The following is a 21,557-nucleotide window of genomic DNA, read 5'->3' on the forward strand; positions in this document are numbered from 1 at the left end:
CTACAACCTGAGCCGCGCAGCCCGGGGCGCGCCGGCTCGGACCCGGACTGGTCTGCAGCCCCCAACGCGGCGAAAGCCCCCAGAGCGCCCCCTCTCCGCCCCTCTGCCTCCTCCTCCTGCTGCTGCTGCTGCTGCTGCTGCTGGCCTCGCCCGCCCCTCTCGGTTTCCAGAACTCGACAGCTTCGGAAGAGGCGCGTTGGGTCCGTCTCCTCCCTGATCCTCGCCGCCTCCGTTTAGGTAAGTATTATTATCCCCTTTGGAGGCTGAGGAAATTGTACTTTTGAAAGATGGAGAGATTTACCCAAGGTCTCCGGCCCCTTGGCGACTGTATTGGGCGCTAAGGTTTTTTGTTTGTTTGTTTTTGTTTTTTACACCAAAGCCTTCTAGGGTCAGCAAATTCAGATGCCTTCAGGTGCCAGACAAATAATGAGTCAAACAACTGGGTGTAAGGCAATAGAAGAGATGGAGACAGAGACAGAGATGGACACCTAAAATCATTCAAATTCCAAAAATTACGACACCTGTGTCTTCCTTGAAAAGTTAAACATAGAGTTGCCGTCTCACCCAGCAATTCCACTCCCAGGTATATACGCAAAAGAAATGAAAACAGGGATTAAAACAAGTACACCAGTGTTCGTAGCAAGACTATTCGCCATAGCCAAAAGGTGGACATAGCCCAACTTGTCCATCACCTGATGAATGGATAAACACCTGGATATATCCATGCAATGGAATATTATTCAGCCATTAAAAATGAAGTGCTGGGTGGCTGGATGGCTCAGTTGGTTAGAGCACAAATTCTGAACAACGGGGTCGCTGGTTCAATTCCCACATGGGCCAGTGAGCTGCGCCCTCCACAGCTAGATAGAAGGACAATGACTTGGAGCTGCTGGGCCCTGAAAAAACACTCTGTTCCCCAATAAAAATAAAATTAAAAAATAATGAAGTGCTGATAAATGCTACAAATGGATGAACCTCCAAAAAATTATGCCAAGTGAAAGAAACCAGACACAAAAGGCCAAATGTGTGATTCCACTTATGTGAAGTAAGTAAATCATACAGACAGAAAGCAGGTTAGTGCCAGAGAGCATGGTGGGGGAGAAATGAGGGGTGACTGCTTAAAAGGTACGGAGTTTCCTTTTGGGACGAGGGAAATGTTCTGGAACCAGAGAGAGGTGGTGGTTGCACAGTATTGTAAAAGCCATAGCATTGTACACTTTAAAATGGTTAATTTTATGTTACGTGAATGTTATCATTTAAAAAATAAAGACATCGTGTCACGCACGGGTGGATCAAATTTGGGCGATGGTCACCAGTTTTAACCCTTTGTTTTCTACGCCGCCCTTACCTGTCGACATGAGAAACATCTAAACCTGTAGAAAATTCTTATGAGTTTATTTGAGTCAAAGTGACAACATATTCCAGGGAGCAAGATTCCCTAGAATAAGTTTTGCAGTTTCTTTTAAGCATTTGAAATTAAGGAGAGAACATAAGGAAAAATTACATGGAGGTGGGGAAAGCAAGGTGGACTACAGCTTGTCTTAGAAGGTGGAGTCTGAAAGGGGGTATTTCAAAGGTGTGTTAACCTACATCCACAGAAACGATGGGCAGGGATTGCTTAAGGCAAAGATGGTGACTACCCACCATGACCCGCCCAGTTAGGAATTTATGATCAGATCACCCTGAGAGCTTACTTTCCGTAGAACCCCTTTTTTTGTCCACATTCCTAATAATGGAACTGCTGGACTTCAGAGGACTTGTCTATTTAAGAAAACTCAGTAACTACGTTGGATGTCAGCCCTTGGGAGTCCCCAGCATGGTAGGGTTACAGATTATTTTTTTTAATTGAATCGAGTGAATTTCAAGATCTGATTGGCTTTATTAAGCGATTCATGAATTGGGCAGCATCCTATTCAGCAACTAGAAGGGCCCTCTGAGGTGTTGTACACTATGGAAGGATTTTATAGGAAGAAGGGTGGGGCAGGGGAGCTCTTAGTGAAAGAAAAGAAGGGATTCTTTTTGAGCCTGGACATCATTACTTTGGGGGAAGAAAAAGGGGAGGGTTTTTATGATGGAGATTGCTTCTTCTTTCTCTGGGGGTGGAGAGGACCTAGTATGTGACAGGTTACTGTTGCTTGACCAGAATATTCCAGACTGGTTGATTAAGATTATGTTTCTGGGAGAGATTGTGTGGACAAAAAAGGGGTTCTAACCTCACAGGGTGATTGATCATAAATTCCTAACTGGGCGGGTTTTGGTGGGTAGTCCCGCCCCAGGCCTGTAACTTCTTTAGTAAAAGACCTATCTTTGCCTTAAGCAGCCCTGCCCATTGTTTCTGTGCATCCAGGTTAACACACCTTTGAAATGCTTCCTTTCAGACCCTTCCTTCTAACTCATGACCACCTTCAAGAAAATACGTAATTTTAACTACCCTGTAATCCAAACCCCACCTTGCCTTTCCCTACCTTCATGTAATTTTTCCCTTAAGTTCCCTCCTTAATATCAAATGCGTAAAAGAAACTGCAAAACTTATTCTCGGGAGCATTTGAGATCTTGCTCCCCAGCATGTCAGTCAGTTTTCGGCTCAAATAAACTCTTATAAAAATTCTCTATAGGTTTGGACCTTTCTGACAACAGTTGAAACAGCAATTCGATCAGGTATTAAATGTAGGTTTGGTATCATGGGCTTTTAGCACTAGTGATGTCATTTGGGGCTTGTATTTTTGTTTTTTTTTTTTTGTTTTCTTTAACAAGATAAAGGTTCAGAGCAAGGATATTTAACCTTTTGGGGGACCTAAGGAAAGGCCTCTTTGAAGGAAGTGGCTTTCGTTGACATTTGACATAAGAACATCCAAACCTGTAGAGAATTTTTTAAAGAATTATTTGATCCAAAACTGATGACATATGCCAGGGAGCAAGATCTCGGATGCTCCCAAGAATAACAGTTTTGCAGCTTCTTTTATACATTTGGAACTAAAGAGGGAAAGTAAGGAAGATTACATGGAGGTGGGAAAAAGTATGGTAGAGATTGGATTACAGGATAGTTAACAAGATTATGTGTTTTCTTGAGGGTGGTTACCTTGAAAAAGAGACTTTTTAAAGGTTTGTTAACATAGATGGACAGAAACAATGGGCAGGGCTTGCTTAAGACAAACACAAACCTTTTACTAAAGAAATTATAGGCCTGGGGTGTGACTACCCACCATGACCCGCCCAGTTAGGAATCTACGATCAGATCACCTGTGGGGTTACTTTCAGTCACTGGACTTGTCATACTCATTATAGAACCCCTTTTTCCTCCACAGTTTTGAGATGGTACTAGAAGAATGGAAAGCATTTCCATGGAGAAGAGTGTCGTGGAGCAAGCGCCTATGGCTGGAGAAGGCAGGGCACATCCCGGCTGGCGAAGTCAGGCTAATTGGTGAGCCTGGGGCCCTGGGGTGGAGGTCAGTGGGAGAGGTAGGGCACAGGTGGCACATTGGAGCAGCCGCAGAAAGGCCTCTTGAAATAGGAGCCTCCGAGGTGTTGAGAGAGGGAAGTGTGAGGCGGCATGTACACAGACCCTGTGAGGAGGTCCAGGCGAGGATGTGGGTGACAGGAGTCTCAGGGAACATAAACCAGCCACAGAGGGCAGGGGCACTGGGGAGAGGAAGAAATGGGGGGCGTTCCTGAGATGGTTTGAAAGAATTGACTTGTCTTGGCGAGAAATTATATTAGGAGAGGGAGGGGGTCAAAGATAAGTTCTGTGAAATCTCAGGTTCAGCTCCTACCCTTTCTGTTGTTACAAACCCGGTGACTGGTCCAAGGTCATCGGACCCTCAGCCAGTGTGCTCTCCCTGACCCAGGCTGCCAGAGGGACCTGGGAGTAGAAGGCTGTTCAAAGTCTTGGAACTTCCCAGCAGGAGGGAAATAAATCAGCAGACACCCTGGAGCCCAGAAATGTCAAAGACAGACGAGGGAAGGAGCAGGAGGGCCCTGGCTGGATGGAATACCTAGAAAGTGACTGCACACCAGAGAAGGGCAGGGGGTTGAGGTAGAGAGCAGCCTGGTTCCATCCCTCTAGCTGAGCTGTCATTCAAAGAAAGCTCAGTCCGCAGCGCTCACCAGCCTGGACCAGGCTGCCTGTCCCCCACCTCCTGCACAGGCTCCAGACTTCAGGATGCTAACAGCACCCCCTCCTCCCCTCCCCAGAAGTTGGAGAGCCGCCTGGCAGCTGCTCCCTCCAGCCTGGTTTCTCCGAGCCCTTTGAGGTTGTCCGGTCACTTGGATAGGGAGTGCAAAGCTGAGGGGACCTGCTGCCCCAGGGGACAGGCAGTTTCTGTCCCAATCCTCCCCCTCGATGCACCCTGCACCGACGTGCACTCCTATGCACATTCACAGGCAGAAACCTTAGGGCAGAAACCATAGTGTTACATGAACCCTTGGGTGTCCTCAGCGATCTTCCTCTGATGGGAGAACTGAGGTCCAGACAGGGGGCATGATCTGCTCCCCCAAAACACATCTCAGCTAGTTCCTGACAAGGCTAGGCCTGAAAGCTGGTCCCTTGTTGCCTAGACCGGTATTTGCTCTGTTCAACTGCACTCCTCTCCACGCAGGCTGCCTCTTGTTCTCACACCTGTCTCCCTGGCCCTTAGTCTCCCATCTGCCTTTCTCAGGCCTTTGCGAGAAGAAGGTGGGCTAGGCAGACTTGGGCAGTCAGAAGCCAGCAGAAGCCAGGCCTCTGTCTCCCTCCGCACATGTCTGGACAGCATGGGAGAGGCCAGACTCCAGGGGCAGGGCAGGGGCCTTTTATGCGGTGGACTTTGCTCACCTTCCCAGGCTCACAGAGCAGACCCTGCCTGGGCCGCCTGTCCCCAGACTTGGCATTCTTGTGGAATGGGCTCAGGAGCCACACTGCCCAGAGGCCTGGTGGCCTGGCACTTAGGGCACCAGGCCAGGGGAAGGAAACCAAGCTCCCTGCGTGCATTCACTTCCTGAATTGGCTGACCTTGGACAATTGAATTTCTCTCCCTACACCTCAGTTTCCTCATCTCAAAAAGGGGATCATAATTTGGCTGGGAGGAGGCAGTGAAGTAACGTCTGTAAAATGCCCAGCACAGTCCCTGGCCTATAGTAGGCGTCTATAAATGTTAGTTTGTCCTTCTCCCTTCTCGCTGTGGGGAAAGCTCATCAGAAAGGCACCTGTCTCGAAGTGGCCGGGAAGGCTGTGTGCTGCCCCACCCAGCGCACACTACCTTGTCTTGGGCCTGTCTGCTGGGCTGGGTAGTATGCCACCATGCTGCCTGCAAGCGGCCAAGACTGTAAAACTGGAGCCTCCCGTGGAGACTAGCTTCGCTACCTCTGACCTCATCACCTTTCTCCTTGACTATTGCAGCAGCCTTCCTGGGCTCCCTGCCGCCCACCGCCCACTCTGCCCCGCTGCCCCGGAGGGCGCTTTCCAGCCCACGCATTCTGTCCCCACTGTCCTGTGCTTGAGAGACATGGTCCCAGCCTCAGGGGTCCTGCTGCTCCTTTAGGCCCCGCCCCTGCTTCATGTTGGGGACTGCCCCACTGTCCTCATCTGGAAGTGCTGGTTGTTGAGAGAACCCAAAATTACTGCCTGCATCCTGTGTTGCTTCAGCAGCACTTGTCACAGGTCATCAGCATTTGTGGGTCACCTGTCTGTTACCCCTAGGATACAGCAAGTTCTGAGCCCACAGCATTGGCCCCAGTCCACGTTCAGACCCGCTCCCCACCCCGGGCCTCCTCCATGACCAGACAGTTCACCATGCTCAGCTCCAACCCACCATCTGCAAAAAGCCACCTTTTGGCTGCTTTCTAACCAGGAGGAGGAGACTGAGGAAAGGCGGCCCTGGCTCTAGTCCCCGGCCTGTGACTTCCTGGTGATGTCTCTGAGCATCTTCATTTGTAAACTGGCAAAATCCAGAATCGCTTCGAGCATGAAATGCCATAACCCCAGTGAAGGAAGGACATGACAGCTGTGTGTCCCCCACCCACCTTTCACTACTTACCCTCCCTTGTCCTCTCCTGTGCCCTAGAACCGGAGCCGGAGCCAGGCCCCAGCCCAAGGGAAGAGGGAGAAGAGCTGGGTGTCTCTGGAGAGGCAGTGTCTAAGGCTTTCAGACCTTGCAAAGCGCAGGCTAACAGGTAACTCCTGGTGGCCACTATAGCACTGCCAGCAGCTCCAAGATTGTTCTAAACCCGAAAGCTGTGCCACAGTGGGGCATTGTGGCTACAGGGGTCAAGGCAGTAGGACAATTGTCCACTCAGAGGTGTGCCCCACACCCTGGGGTGAAAGTGGCCTCCTGGGACCTGGACTGCCCTTCCTGAGTCACCTGTGCTGGGGAGGGGCCTGTGTTCACCCCTGCTCCGCTCCCTCCCCTGTCCACCTTCCCAGGTGACCAGGGCAGCCCCAGGCCCTATGCACGTGGGGGCAGAAGCTGAGAGCTGCCTGGACTTGATCAGGTGCCTGCCCTGGGGCAGAGCGCTCAGACCTGCAGGAGCCAGCTGGGACTAGGGTGTGAAAACTGCGACATGCTCACTGGCTGGCCTGGCCCGGCCCCACAGCTAAGCCCAGGACCAGCTGCCACCCTGGGTGGTAAGGGAACTTGCTCTGGGACTTAGGGCACCTGGACTCCAATCCCTGGGTGCAGTGATGGGTGGGGCGTGGGGGGTCGGGGTGGGGAAGTCAATGGCAAGAGAGCAGAGTTGAGCAGATTGCTTGCACAGCTGCGAGAATGTTCCTGACACTGAACTACACATTTCAAAATGGTTATGATGCTAAGTTGTATATTATATGTATTTTGCCACAATTAAAAATTTTTTTAAAGAAAGAAAGAAAACAGACACTTAAATGATCTTGGATTTACATTCCACTGTTAACTGAAAGGTGCTGGAAGTGGGCCTTTTTTTCTTTTTCTTTTTTTAACAAGGACTTTACCTAGATTACTTTTAAAGCTTAATTCCGGACATTTCCAAATATGCAGAAAGGTAGAGAGAAGACAATAAAAAACCTCCCATGTATCCATCACCCAACTTTATGATTTTATTCATCTCTATATACCCCTAGCTCCTTCCCCACTCTCAGATTATTTTAAAGCAAATTCTAGATATTATGACATTTCATCTATCAATATTCAGTGTAGGCAAACATTTTAAATTGTAATATGCATTTATTTTAGGGCGGGTGATTTCACAGGTACAATTGCCTAAAACAAGGCTGCAAGGTTCAGGTGCACAGGGTCTGCTGAGTAAGGCCTCTGGCAGGTGGGCAGGTGGGTGGTCTCTGCTTTGCCCTCCACCAGTGCCAAGGCTACCTGATACTTCTTTCCTGAGAGAGAATGAGGACGCATACCCCATTTTCTTCCCCTCGAGGGAAGGTCAGAAGTGATCCTTGGGGTCACCTGTGGGACTCCTGCCCGTGTGGGAAAGATGGCCAGGATGCTCAAGTCTCCCGCTTCAACGCCAAAAGACGGATGCTTCCCACGGAGCATGGGAGCCACAGGCCCGATCTTGGAGGGTCCCAGCGACCTGACCATCCATGCACCCCCTCACTTATGTGTCCACCCAGCGGGCCCCTCATCCGCTCTTCCATCTGTCCATCCCTGGCATAGCGCTCCCTGCCCTGGGCCCTGGCACATGAAAGACCACAGGCCTGGGAAATCAGCTGTCTGTCCCCTGTGTCTTCTGCAGATGCAGAGGTTTTCCTGGGCCCCTGCTCTGTTCTGCATAGATGTGCTGACCCAGCCCGCCAGTCTGGCTTCCATCCCCAGCCCTTAGCAGGCCCGAGTCACAGAGCCATGTGACTGCTACTGCTGTACCCAAACACTCCTTCAGCCCCACCCTGGAGAGCCAGACAGGCTCACACACACCCTCCCCACCTTGCACTGCCACACCCCCACCTCACCCTCGTCCAAACCTACCAGGGCAGTAGCTCCCTCCCACTTGCTCCACCTCCTCCACTATTCAAGATCCCGGCTGCACACAGGTCCTCATGGTCCTCTAAGCACACATCGGTCATGCCCTTGGCAGGTCCGAAGGGAGGATGGGCACAGGACTGTGCAGTATGGACATCGGGGATTTCAGGCCCTGGACCAGCCTCTCCTGCACACATCCTCCCAGGGGCTTACCAGGCGGAGGAGATAAAGGGCACTAGAGGGGGCAAAGGCCACCCATGGTTCCTGGGTTAGTTTACCCACATGAGCCAGGGAAGGTCACGCAAGCCTATGGAGCAGCTTTAGCAGGTCCATTCTCTGGGAAGCAGAGGCTGAGAGGGAGTTAGGAAAGTAAGGGTTTACTGAGGGGAACATCTATGAAAGCAGGGGAGGGGGCAGAATTGGGCAGAGGGTGCTACCAGAGTATGTAGACCCCAATGGTTCTGCCCCGCGTGGAGCTCCAGATCTAACTGCTTATTCGAGAACCCCCCACCTTGGGGCAGAAAAGGCCCCATCTCACCGTCTTGCTCAATCTGGCCTCCAAAGAAGAGCTGAGCTCCATCTGAAAGCTGAAGTGGACCCAGAAGGTGCTAACAGCTGGGTGCTCTCAGCCAGACACACTGTGCAGCTGGGCAGTGAGTCCTTTCTTGCAGGGACACGTCACCTTGTTCCACCCAGGCCAGACTGTGCCCTGGGCTGCAAGTGTAAAACCTTTAGAATGGAAGTGGGTCCTAGACTCTGTCCCCCCAGGAGGTTCTCGTGGTTGAATGAATGCACGTGGGAACAAGCAGATGAACTCACTCTTCAAGAATTGGGTTTTAGTGATTCTGGAATTTGCCTTCAGGGACCTGCACTCATGTTGAGTCCTGGCCTTTTTTAGCTGTGTGACCTTTAACCTGCTCTAGACCTTCATTTCCTTATCTGTGAAATGAGGGTGATGGTGCCTGCTGTGAAATCTAAATGTGGTGACTTCCCCAGAAGCCTGGTGTAGAGTAAAATCGCGCATCTACATGATCTTCCTTATGTGGAGCATAAAACGTCTCCCCGTGCAAGAAGAGGGGCAGGCAGAAAGTACGCCAGAAATGTTAACAGTCAACGTCTCTGGGTGTTTTGTTTTTAAGTTTTATTTTGGAATGGTTTTAGTCTTAGAGAAAATTTACAAAAATAATAGAGTTCACTTATCCCCTGGACCCAGCCTCCCAGACTTAACGTCATACAGAACATATTACAGTGATGGTAACTGAGACATTGACAGCAATATTATAAATTGTAGACTTCATTTGGACTCAACCAGTTTGTCCTCTAACGCCCCCTTTCTGGTTCAGAATCCAGGTCAGCATCCGGGAAAAGATCCATGGCAAAATCATGTGATGGTTCGTAAAGCTTTTGCTGAGAAGTGGTGGCAGTCGTCGCTCATCCTCACATGTCGCTACCCTCACATGTCATCGGCCAAAGCCTGATGTTAACAGGGTAGGAAAGTACTGGCCGCCCACAGAAATTGGTGATGAATAATTGAGAACAGTAATGCCATCCACCACACTCTGGCTCCTTTGAAGAGTTCTGCATCACTTAGGGTCCACTCAGGAAAATATAAGCCATGCTACTTTTTTCAAACAAAGGAGATTATACATAAGGTGGGTTGTATATGCAAATTTTGGAAGGCTGAAAGAGCAAAAGAGGATGCTGCCCAGTAATTATAGGGAGCAGCTGCCACTCCTAAGCCTGGCAGGATAAAAAGGAAGAGATACGGTTAACAGGACCTAGGGGCTTGGAGGAAGACCCCCACTGGAGCTCTGTTGTAAGAGGGACCCTGCTGGCCTTGGCTATTACCTGTGGGGGTTCAGTGTGGCTGGTGCTGGGCGTGTTGAAAGAAACTGGAAGTTCCTGAAGTGAAGCCAACAGGAAGTACAGACAGGACCGGCTAATCTCCCTTTAGTGCTTCCCATTGGCAGAACCAAACAGGAAGTCAGGTGGCAAGGGGGCCTGGGAAATGTGGTTTGCAGCCCCTAGTCCCAGAGTGACAGACCATATTATGAAGAGTGGGTTTAGACCTGATAGACAAGAGGTAAATAACTGGCACTATTACCTGTTGTTTCCCTCTGGATGCTTTCACCATTTTTCTCTTTGATTTTCTACAATTTCACTGTGATGGATTAGGGTATGCATTTCTTTTTATTTATTCTGCTTGGGATTCACTTGGGTTTTCAAATCTATAGATTGATATCTTCCATCCATTCTGGAAAGTTCTCAACGATTATCTTTTCAGATTTTGCCTCTGTTCCGGTTTCTCTTCTCTTCTTCTGGGACTGCAATTAAATGTATGTAAGATCTTCTCATTGTAACTTCCATATCTGTAACCTCTTCTCTGTATTTCCCATCCTTTTCTCTCTCCATTCTTCTTTCTGGATTGCTTCTTCTAACCAGCCTTCCAGTTCTCTAATTCATTCTTCAGCCATGTCAAATCTGCTGTTAAGCCCATCCATTGAGTTCTAAATTTTAGCTTATTTTATTCTTTTTTTTCTTTTCTTTTTCTTTTTCTTTTTTTTTTCTTTTTTTTTGCATATGCTATGTAATTTTATAGTTTCCAGTTCCCTGCTGAAATTTTCAATTTTGGTATTTAATTTCTTGAACATAGTAAGTGTAATTTGTTTTAGAGCCTGGAGTTCCTCCACCTCTATTTCTGTTGAGTATTATTTCTGATGGTTTTAATTAGAGGAATTTTGCTTCTTCATGTGTCTGGTTATTTTTGTGTGGTGAATATTGTGTGTGTGAAATTATGTGTAGAGGTAATTTGAAATGGGGTGATTTTGTCATTCACCAAAAAGAATTTTCTATTGCTTTTGCCAGGTGCCTGGAGGGATTAGCAAGCTGAGGTCATGTTAGTTCATACTTAGGGCATGATGTTTTCTGGAGCGCCTGAGTGACTCAGAGCTGGACTGCCATTTGGGGAAAGGCTGGTTTGCTTTCAGTTCACTGTTACTTATGCGATGCAATCCTTTGGGGGCTAAGTCCAATGTGAGGGGTGGTTTATCAGTCCCCCAGCCTTGGCAGGCCCCTGACTCTGATTTTTGTCTTCAGCCATGCAGGGCCACTAGAAGTGAGTTTGGCCTTTCAGCAGCCTCACGTTTCAGGGTCATCTCTTTGGAATCCTGTTCTCTCCTGGACCTTGGCACAGCAATTCCTCACAATCTTGTTAGCTCCTTGACGCTTTTAAAAAAGTGTGTGTGTGTGAATTTTATAAACATTTAACTAACTCTCGCAACTGTCTTTAGCAGGAGGTTTCATCAAAGATATTAGCCTTTTACTGGAAAAGAGGTCCTGGTTTGCTTTGCTACGAGTGTGGAGGATGGTTCAGAGGGTGCAAGAGTGGTTTCAGGGACACCGATCAGGTTAACCCATGTGGAAGATACTGTGTGCTTGGATGAGGGCATTGGAGGTAGAGCTGGAGAGAGGACAGATTTGAGAGCTACTCTGGATGTCGAGTTGATGGGCTTGGTTTTAGATTATGTTTGGGTGATGAGGGAGGTAAGGGGGAGGATGCCTCGGGGTTTTGGCATGAGTGACTGAATGGGTGACAGTCCAGGTGTCTGAGAGGAAGAACAATTTGGTGGGAGAAGATCAGCAGTTTGGTTTTGAGAATATGTATTTGATGAGGCTTTAGGATGTCCACGGGAGAAGGTCCCATGGACAGTTGCTGATTTGAATCTGGACTTCAGGCAGGGATATATAAAATTGAGAGTCTTCAACATGTACGAAGCATTTAAATTAGAATTCCTGCCAACACTGATGATATTTTTCATTGGGTCAATAAGGCATTTGGGGAACAAACTACAGGTCCAGCGTGTCCCTAAAGCAAATTAGTTTCTTCATAAAAAAATTAAACCCAGGGCCGGCCTGGTGGCTCAGGCAGTTGGAGCTCTGTGCTCCTAACTCCAAAGGCTGCCAGTTCGGTGCCCACATGGACCAGTGGGCTCTCAACCACAAGGTTGCCGGTTCAACTCCCACAAGGGATGGTGGGCTCCGTCCCCTGCAACTAACAACAGCAACTGGCCCTGGAGCTGAGCTATGCCCTCCACAACTAAGATCGAAGGGACAACAACTTGACTTGGGGGAAAAAAAAAATTAAACCCAGCACAAACAATTTATTTTTTGCAGTTAAATTTTGTCAAAATTATTTTCATGGGTAGCACTGCTTTTCAGTTCAGTTTTATTCGCTCTAACTTTTAAACAAAATCGATTTCCTCATCAACCAGTTTGCATTTCCTTTTTTGCGACTATTGTTTCTACCAAGTCCAATATCTTGGACCAGGTTTTGCAGATCTCAGTTATGTCAAGAAGATTTGATTTTTCTGACATTTTGAAATCAGTCATAAATTTTACCGTGTGCATGTTCAGTTGTCAGTTTTATTTTGTGTCCTGTGGAAGAGTGATGCTTTGTCTACGTTTTTTAGGGAATCCAGGAGAAATTTTTGAACAGTTTTTGTGAACAAGACAAATGGAGAGAGAGAGAAAAGAATAGTTGAGGAATACAGGAAATGGAGAGAGAGGGAAGGAAGATGGGAGAAAAGGAAGGACAGAGGTAGAGAGAAAGAGAAAGAGGGAGGGAGGGGTGGAGGATTAGAGGGGGTGGGCGGAGAAGATGCATTGTACACTAGGTCAAAATGCCCTTGTCGTTTACACAGGCAAAGTAGAAAATTGCCCTCAGCATATAGATGGTCACTAGGAGAGTGAGATCATCCAGAGAGCGCAGGGCTCAAGGTCAAGGCTGGAAAGACTGCGGGATGTGAAGGCAGGTCAAGGACTAGGAGGAGCCGGCAAGACCGCAGAGAGGGAGGAGGAAACCTGGCGCGGATCCCCGCCCTCTGGATCCAGCGGAGAGGGGGTCCAGCGTGTCCCTCCGGGCGCCGTGTGCGCCACGTGCCGCGCGCGGTTCAGGAGATGGACCCGGGAGGCGGTGCTCGCCGGCAGCGGGGAGAGGACCCGGACGACGTGCGCCAGGGAGTGCTTGGCTGTGCTGTGGTGAGAGCATCAGTCCGCCGTCCCTCCTCATCTCTAAGGGCACCTGGTCCCCTCATTGTTCCCGAGCACAGCATGAGGGTCACCCTGCAGGAGTGGCCTGGGGCAAAGGGACAGCGGTGCCGGCGCCTACCCGGAGTCAACCTGCTCTCTCGTCCAGGATGGCGGCGCCGGTCCGGGTTTATGGGTCCGATCTGCCCTCGCCAGGTACCCCAGCCAGGCGCTGCTGCCCTGCCTCGGTCCCGCCCTTACGCAGGTACCGCCTCCACTTCCCACGTGTTCAGTTCTTTGTCAAGTGCTCTCAATTCCACTGCCAGAGGACCCCTCTCTAGGGTGGCCAGATTTAGCGAATAAAAATACAGAACGCCCAGGTACATTGGAACTTCAGATAAATGAGTTATTTTTAATAGTTAATAAAAAAAGAAACCTGTTTATCTGAAATTCAAGTTTAACTGGGGCTTTCTATATTTTGTCTGACAACCTCCCCCACCCTGCCCCCAGCTCTCCCCTGTCCATCCCATTACTGACTCAGGTCCACCAAACAAGAGAAGCCCTCTCTTACTGGTCTGGCTGCTCACTCGGGCCCTCCCTCTGCCATTTCCACACCAGCCACCAGCTGATCCTGCCACCTAAAACCAGGAGGCTGCAAACTGAGGACCTGTAAACATGTTTTGTTTGCTGGTGGTAGTGTTTTTGATCAGGAAATTTCACTAGAAAGACTGGATGTCTGGCTTCTGTTTTTTAAAATGTGAAGCTGTGGCAGCCTTGAGCCCAGTTATCCACCTTGGCTCCACAACCCGGAGCTAAGAGTGCCTCTCCTTTTAGAAAGACCCTATCCTCCACTTCTCCTGTGTCACCTGGGCCTCGATCATTCTCATAACCTGTCCTTGTTCTGTCTGAGCTTTTGATCCCTAACCTGCTGAGGTCAGATTCCCCAATTTGACAGTCAAGACCTTTCTCACTCAGGTGATAGCTTCTGTTTCCCACCTTCTGTCTCAATTCTGTTCCTTTTCCCACCTACCTCTCCTGGCCAATGGGATGTTGGATGGCTCCTTAGCATGTCCCAGGGTTCTGGCCACCTTGTCCCTGTACCCACTGGCCCCTCTGCATAGCACTTTCTGTGGGCACATCTTGCTCATTCATCCTGGTCGGGGCCACATGGATTCCTCCATGAGACTCTCTGTAATCTCCACATTGGAAGGTCCTCTCTGCTTCTCTTTTCTGGCCATCCACAAAGCCATCATTGGATCTGGTACCACGGCTTCCGCAGGGTGCCTGAGCAAACATGCTGGGGAGACAACCAGGAAAATGACTTTGGGCAGCCCCAGGTGAGTGTGGCAGAGCCCTTGGGGTGCAGAGGCCCCTGAGCCAGGCTGCCAGCAGGGCTGCGGGCAGGGCTGAGAACAGGCTTCCTACAGAGAAAAAATAATCAGCTGCCTCTAATTTGGAAGAGGCGTTTCCCAGACTGCGAAAATAACCAGAGCAAAGACACAATGTCTGAGGGGGTGTGGCCCACCTGAAGCCGGAAGCCTTTCTTCCTGGGAGAGTAGGGAGGGGCTGAAAGGGAGTGGAGCAGGATCACTAACTGTCCCGAAGATCAAGCTCAAGACTTTTGACCCTGGCGTAAGTGATTGGAATCCAGTAGAGTTTTTAAGGCAAAGAAGTTACATAATGAGTTACTAGAATGTAACACCCATGAGGGGCAGGGATTCCCGTCATCTGTTTGGTTTTCAGAATTCCTGGTAACTACTGAATACATAATTGTGTAATGCAGGAATGAGTGAATGAATGAATGTGTTGCAGGAAGGTCATCAGGGCAACAGTGACAGGACTGACTGTAACCGGCAGAATCTGAGAAGGGAAATCAGAAGCTGGGACTACCAGGTCCCAGCTGAGGGTCTGCGGAGAGGGGAGGCCGACGGGAGGTTTAGAGGTGGTTTTATCACCTTTACTTTGAGGGTGGGCCTTCATCTTTGCAATAACTGCACAGTGTCTGGCCCAGAGTAGCTGCTAAAATACTATTTGTTGGAACATTCAACAAAAGAACATTCCAGGTCTGCTCCAAGACACAGCCTGTCCTTGACTCCAACAGTACGGTGGCTGGTTGGGAATTCCCTCATCTGGAAGCTTGTTCTTACAGCATTTATTTCCAGTTTTCTTTTGAAGACGTTGCCTTATTTCATCCTTATCAGAATCCTGAGTAGTGGGAGCCATTAGCTCCATTTTACAGACAGAGAGGTTATGTGACTTCACCAGGGTAAAATGGGACAGATGGAATTCCGACCCAGGTCTGCCAGTCTCCATGCTCAGGATCCTTTCATCATTTAGCTGGAAAGATGTGAGTAGTAAATGTGAAAGAGCAGCAGACGCCACGTGGCTTCACTGCTAAGCTGGGTATTCGTAGCAAGAGCTCACGTTCGCAGACCACTTCCTTTATGCCCATTGTTCTCCAAGCACTCGACACGAGTCACCTCATTTATTCCTCAAACACTCTTTGGGGTCAGTCTGTCTTCTCTCCATATTACAGATGTGGTATTGGCGAAGTATAAGAGGCAGAAACCACCGACGGCTGACGATGCCAGGCAAGGCCCCGGAGGAAGGAAGCCGAGCCAGGGTAAGGGAGGAGGAAGGCATTCTTAGAGGGAGGCCTGGCTTGAACAAAGGTGTGGAGGAATGGGCAGAAAGGAGGGTTCCCAGTTCTATCAGAAAAAGGGGGAGAGCCCAGGGGCATGTTGTCCAGGAGGAACCAGACCTGGCTGATTGAGGTCTGGCCGCCCTTGGTCCTAGGGGAGGGGCATGGGTGACAGACATACACTGGGCAGGGGTGAGGAGGCGGCTGGAGAGAGAGGGAGGGCTGGCCGGGCAGGGCACTGTGGGCCGGGGTCTGCTGAGAAATGATGGAGACCTGACATAGTGGACATCAGCAGGGAAGGGAGAGGTTTTCCCAAGGAGGGATGGACGGGACAGGTCAGCCACCATCTCTGAGTGTCACGTCCAATTTTAGGCGGCATATTTTCAGAGGCCTGTAGCCTAGAGGTTGCATACTTGTGCCCATAAGTTTTTGTTTGCCTGTACAATGTTGACTCATAAAATGTGTTATTATTGTTGTTTTACATTAATTACTAACTTAAAAAATCAGGGCATTTCAAATATAAATCCAAATTTCCTGTTTCTCCTGGAAAATGGGGGATCTGGCAGTGCGGGGGCCTCACTTCTTCGTGGCAACAATTGGCTGAAACTAAAATGGCTGTTTCCAGTAGATGGGCACATACTCTCTTTGCAGCAATCCCCACCATTCCCTATTGTGCTCCACCCATCTCCTCAGTGATGTCACTTGCTTGGCCCCCAGCAGCACTGAGTTTGCAACACCTGATCTTGATCAAGTGGAGAATGTTAGGGGGAGAGGGCAGACTGATTAGTGACTTGAAACTCTGTCCTGTAAAGACCAGCTGGAGCGAGGCTCTGGGGCACGATCACAACTTCATGGTTAAAGAGCTAGGACGGACGGGGCAGGCAGGTCTGTTCTGTGTAGGGGAAGCACAGGAAGGCTGACTTCAGCTCGACCTAAGGCCAACTTTGGAACATCATAACTGTTTCAACATGCAACAGGTAATATCAGGAAGTGGTGAGCCCCTGGCATGGAGATGAGGGCCGTGTTTAGGCGGAGCCCGGGCAATGGCTTCACCACGACCATTTAGAGGAAATCCAAGCATTGCGTGGGCAACTGAACCACACGCCCTTTGTGGTTTCTTCCAGCCCTCCAGGGCCAGATTGTATGCCCACAGACTGGATGCCAGGGTGAAGGAGAAGGTAGAGCTAAAAATGACGCCTGCACTGCTGGCCTGAAAGCCTGGAAGACTGCTAGAAGCTGGAACTTTGCAAGGAAACTGAGTGGCCGGAGGGGTTTGGTCGGTAGAAGCAGCGGGGTAAGGGTGAGTGCCCCTGTCCCACACTCCAGCCTGAGACGCTCACCAGGCCTGAATGGAGCAGACACAAAGCCAGGGTTCTGGTCCTGCCCAGATGGCCAGAAGTCTGACATGGCGGTTTCTGTCTGTAAGAGAGAGAGGCATGTTGGATGACCTCTTGGGGCCCTGTGGCTTCAGGCCACCTGATGCCCTTACTGAAGTCTGGATGGCTGAGCTCTCTGTCCAAGAGGGACCAGTAGAGGCCAGAGCAGTAAGTGTGTGGAGGCTCCTGGAGGTGGCTGCTGTGAATGTAATTCCTAGATGGGAAAGGGAGCTGTGATGCTGTGACTTATAATGGGAAACACGTATTTGGCCTCCCTCCTTGTTCCTGGCACAGAGCTCCAAAAACCCTTGGAATTTCCAAAGTGAAAGGTATCTTTTGTTATGTCAATGAGATGACTTTTGAACCCCAGGTAAGGTGGGGGCCGGCTGCCAGGAGAACCAACCTTGTGATTTCAACTTTCAGTCTCACCCACTGACCTCCCTGGAGGAGGGGGCTGGAGGTTGAACCAATCATCGATGATCAATGAGTTCATCAATCATGCCTGATTTCATCAATCGTGCAATGAAGCCTCCATAGACACCCAAAAGGATGGGGTTCTGAGAGCTTCTGGGTTGGTGGACATGTGGAGATTCTGGAAGAGTGGTGATGCACTCAGAGAGAGCATGGAAGCTGCAGGCCCTTTCCCCATACCTGCCCTGTGTGTCTCTTCCATCGGCTGTTCCTGAGTCATATCCTTTATATTAAACTGGTGATCTAGTAAGTAACATGTTTCTCTGAGTTCTGTGAGTCACTCTAGAAAATTAACCAAACCCAAGAAAGGGGTCATTGGAACCTCCTGTCGGTCAGAAGCACAGGTGACAGCTGGACTTGGAGAATTGCTTGGTGGTGGGAAAAACCCACACGTGGGAATTGGGACAAAGAATCAGAGAAGCAGGCTTTTCTGAGTTCACCATTTTATATAGTTTTAACCTCTAACTCATGAAAATGTTCTACATATTCAAAAAGTAAAGTTAAACTGAAAAAGAGAAAAATGCAATAGGAATAGAAAAAATGCACCTCGTTATATATCTGATCAATACCATGCACACTTTAACTTTGGATCCAGTGTCCATTAATGGAACATTTTCTAAGTCTGGAAAGAACTGCCCAGAAATCGTGACCTTTGCTAAGTCTTGTGGAAGAAGTGGTTTGGTGGTATATTTCTGAAAGGATTGTGTGTGTGTGTGTGTGTGTGTGTGTGTTTCAGGATACATGTATTTTCTTGTAATTTTAAATTAGACTGTTATTTGCTTGAGCTTTCTGGGACTGCTAATAGCAAAGCAAACATTTTAATAAATAGAAACGCAGCAAATAACCCCACAGCATTTGGGACTTGGGTGGTACAAACAGCCAACCAGGCGTTTGTGGGTCACTGAGTGGACAGCGCCCCATGCAGGGCAGTATTTGCTAAGCGCTTGCCCCTCAAACAGCTCTTGTTATATTACAAATGACAATTTATCTAACATCAAAACTTGAGCCCTCCTCCTTCCAGGTTTTATGGGCATTCATAGAGTCTGTGTTTTCCCCATGATTTGGTTATTGTCCAGTGGAAAGGACAGTTCCCAAAGTCGGACAGAATGGGTTTGAGTCCTGGTGTTGCCTGTTAATATTTCACAGACAGATGTTTTAACCAGGGAGAGTCCCACTCGTCCTGTGGAGATAATGAAAAGGTAGGTGGTGGTGAAGATGAAATCAGAGATGGGGAGAGGCTGTCCCGACATGAGTTGGATTATAAAACCAAAGGGGGAGTGCTTGTGGGGGGCACAAATACTGACCAGAGAAGCCCACTCTCCAGGGACTTCATTTGGGTTAGGCTAATGGAGGGCTCCTCCTGCTCTGAAACTTTCTCTGCCTTTTCTTCCCCAGATCTCACCTTCCCACCTGGGAAAGGGGACCAGCCCACACGCCATGGACTCGCACCTCCCTCCCACCCTGCCTGACACCTACAATGATGTCTGTGAGTGCAGATGTTACCGAACAGAAAGAGTTCATTCAATAGCGCTAGCATAGCCAAACAAACACTAAACACCGAGAATTGCAGTGGAAAATATTGGATATTTCCTGTCTGGTCTCAGGGGAAAGTAGTCGGGGGTCGTTCCACCTTAGGGCTCAGAAGCTGGAAACATAACTTAGGGCAAGATGTTACCTTTAACCTGCCAGAGGTCTCCCTGTGTGACCATTAGTCAGATCCGGGCTACTGTCTTCTGCTGCTTCCAGAGTTGCTGATTGTCCCGAGGAAAGGCTGGTTCTGTGAGGGGCTGGGGGTGGGGGGGAGAGACGATTTCTGGAGCTAAGATTTAAAGATAAATTTAATCAAAGTCATAAGGACCCTCGATTTCATGACAGAATGGGCCCTGGGGCTGGCATGAGGTGTGCATACAATTCACCTTCAGCCCGAAGGCTCTGGTTCAGAGCCTTATCTTATTAGCTCAGCCGCAACTCTGCTTCAAGTCCCTAAGTGCCATTGGTGTTTTAGCCTCAGAGCTGGGCCTGGCTGCTGTTATTCACTACTCACCACTTTCCCAGTCACTGCACTAAGCACTTTGCAGGTGTAATGGGGATAAGAGTTTTGAATTGTGTCCTTGTGGGTTCTTTTCTCTTGCGTTCCCTTGGATGCATGTGAACTCCTGCCAAAGGCATTTTTGTCTTGGTCCTGCTGTTGGAATGCAAAACTTTTTGCTGTAGCCCCAGGGTTGAGAGAGAAAAGGATTTTGTAAATTTCTTGAGTTCTCAGACCTGGTCCACAAGCTCAGAAGTCTTTAAACTGAGCGTACACAAACTTCTGGGGTGCACAAAATCTTTCCCGAGGAGGGAGGGGTAGGGAAGCCAGAAAACAGGTTTTACTACTTTATTGACTAATATGGGAATCTGAAAAAAAATCTTGTAAAAGATTTGCTAAGGTATCTTGAAATTTTGGTAAGTGCCAGAAAATATTCTAATTACACTGAATTTTATGTAACTGGATTTATCTCAGTTCATGGACCATTTTAAGGGAGTCAAATTCCAGAATCTCAGCTTCCATATGTCTTCTTTCCTAAAGTGGATCTTCCTGTAGAAGCATCTGAGGTGACATCGCCCCTATGTGGGGTTGTTCCTCCTTTGATGATTATTCAGGGGTTCTGCAGGGTTTCCTCTCTTACCCACACTTCTCTTAAAGATACAGTAAGGAATTTTGGCTGTCTGGGAAGTTCTAGGCAGCGTGAGGTTCAGGGAATCATGGAGCTTTTTAGTAAGCTGCTTTGCCTTTTCCACCTCTCCTTTTTTTTTTTTAACCGAAATGTAATTGACATGTAACATTATATTAGTTTCAGGTGTACAACATAATGATTCGATACTTGTACATATTTCAAAATGATCATCACAATAAGTCTAGTTAACATCCATCACCGTAATAATTACAGTTCTTTTTCTTGTGATAAGAACTTTTAAGATCTACTCTCTTACCCATCTCTCCTTTTGTCTAGAAATGCTTTGCTTTTGGACTCTCCCGGGAGCAAAGCAAAGAGCACACAGGTAGGAAATACATCCCTGGGGAGCAGCTCCTGTGTTCTCAGTGCTCATCCAGGATGTATCCTCAGCCAGAGACTCGCCTCTGGACAAGGGGCACAGCAGAGATTGGGGACGCTGAGCCATGCACACGTTCTCTGGGAGTACCAACATTGTCACGGCACAGTGGCTGAGACTCACAGATAATAGTTCTGTGACATTTCTTTCAGATTCTTTGTGCTGTTCCAGAAAGAAGTCAAACCTGTTTTATCAAATCATATAAATTATTTACTCTAATTGTAGTCTCCATCTTATAAAATGTTTAGTATTTTCTACTTCTGCTATTAAAAAGAATTGCTAGCGCCTGTTCAATCCGTTTTTAGCAGTATATGTGTATATCTCAATAAAAGATGCTTTCTATGTTTAAGAATTATTCATCAAAACTTATATTGCTTTGGTCAGTTGTGTACTAATTCTATTTGTATTAATTCAATTCAGAAGAAATGTTCAATACTTAGAATTTACGGATGACGGGATAAAGTAAACTTCAGACTTTAAATTTATCTACTTTTTTGTTATAACTAAATATGATAAGGTTGTCAATAAAAAACTTTAAAGCCTAAAACTGTGTTGCCTTATGATGAAGGTAAATGGAGGATGTGGAATGGAAACATGAATTCAAAAAGAAAAAAGAAAAAAAGTGAAATTTCAAATGTTGAAGAAGAGCTTGTTCATGGATTAAAAAACTGTTGATAGTGGATAAGAAAGTGTTTCAACATTTAGATTCCTTTGAATACATTTAGAAGACTGATGTAAACATTTTTATTTTAAATATTAGTATTTACAACAGATGGGAAATTGTATCCCTTGTAACAATTTGAATGTGTAGTGAAAATTTTAGATGTCATCTTAAAAATGTGCAAGAGGGCATACATAGTTTTTAAAAACTTTGTTTATGGGCTATATGTGTGTATCTGTCATCATGGACTAGGCTATACTGCAGTAACAAACATTCCCAAAGACTTAGTGGCTCATAACAGGTTTCTCACTCACACTTCACACCCATTGTGAGTTGGCAGGAGGTTCTGAGTTGTGAGAGGAAGTAACTTGTGT

The 21,557-nt window shown here is 48.0% G+C and overlaps 1 protein-coding gene across 6 annotated transcripts; it reads left to right on the plus strand.

Moving 5' to 3' along the window:
- The first annotated feature begins 50 nt into the window (after nt 1-50).
- LOC117016833 (uncharacterized) lies at nt 51-20,803 on the plus strand. 6 transcript variants are annotated; one of them, XR_004421975.1, is made up of 6 exons: nt 51-237; nt 3,306-3,421; nt 6,039-6,147; nt 15,478-15,564; nt 16,707-16,882; nt 17,382-18,130. XR_004421975.1 is itself a non-coding variant. In XM_033096566.1 (4 exons), exons 1-4 carry the CDS (start codon nt 12,873-12,875, stop codon nt 17,421-17,423), a joined length of 639 nt encoding a protein of 212 aa, XP_032952457.1. In that variant the 5' UTR covers nt 12,701-12,872; the 3' UTR covers nt 17,424-18,130. The 6 variants fall into 6 exon arrangements, 2 of the variants coding, with proteins under 2 accessions (XP_032952457.1, XP_032952456.1); XR_004421976.1 differs by lacking the exon at nt 6,039-6,147; XR_004421978.1 differs by lacking the exons at nt 6,039-6,147; nt 15,478-15,564; nt 16,707-16,882; nt 17,382-18,130 and adding exons at nt 18,825-18,915; nt 20,423-20,803.
- The last annotated feature ends 754 nt before the right edge of the window (nt 20,804-21,557 follow it).

The sequence above is a fragment of the Rhinolophus ferrumequinum genome, chromosome 24, assembly GCF_004115265.2.
Source record: "Rhinolophus ferrumequinum isolate MPI-CBG mRhiFer1 chromosome 24, mRhiFer1_v1.p, whole genome shotgun sequence".
Classification (NCBI taxonomy): Eukaryota; Metazoa; Chordata; class Mammalia; order Chiroptera; family Rhinolophidae; genus Rhinolophus; species Rhinolophus ferrumequinum.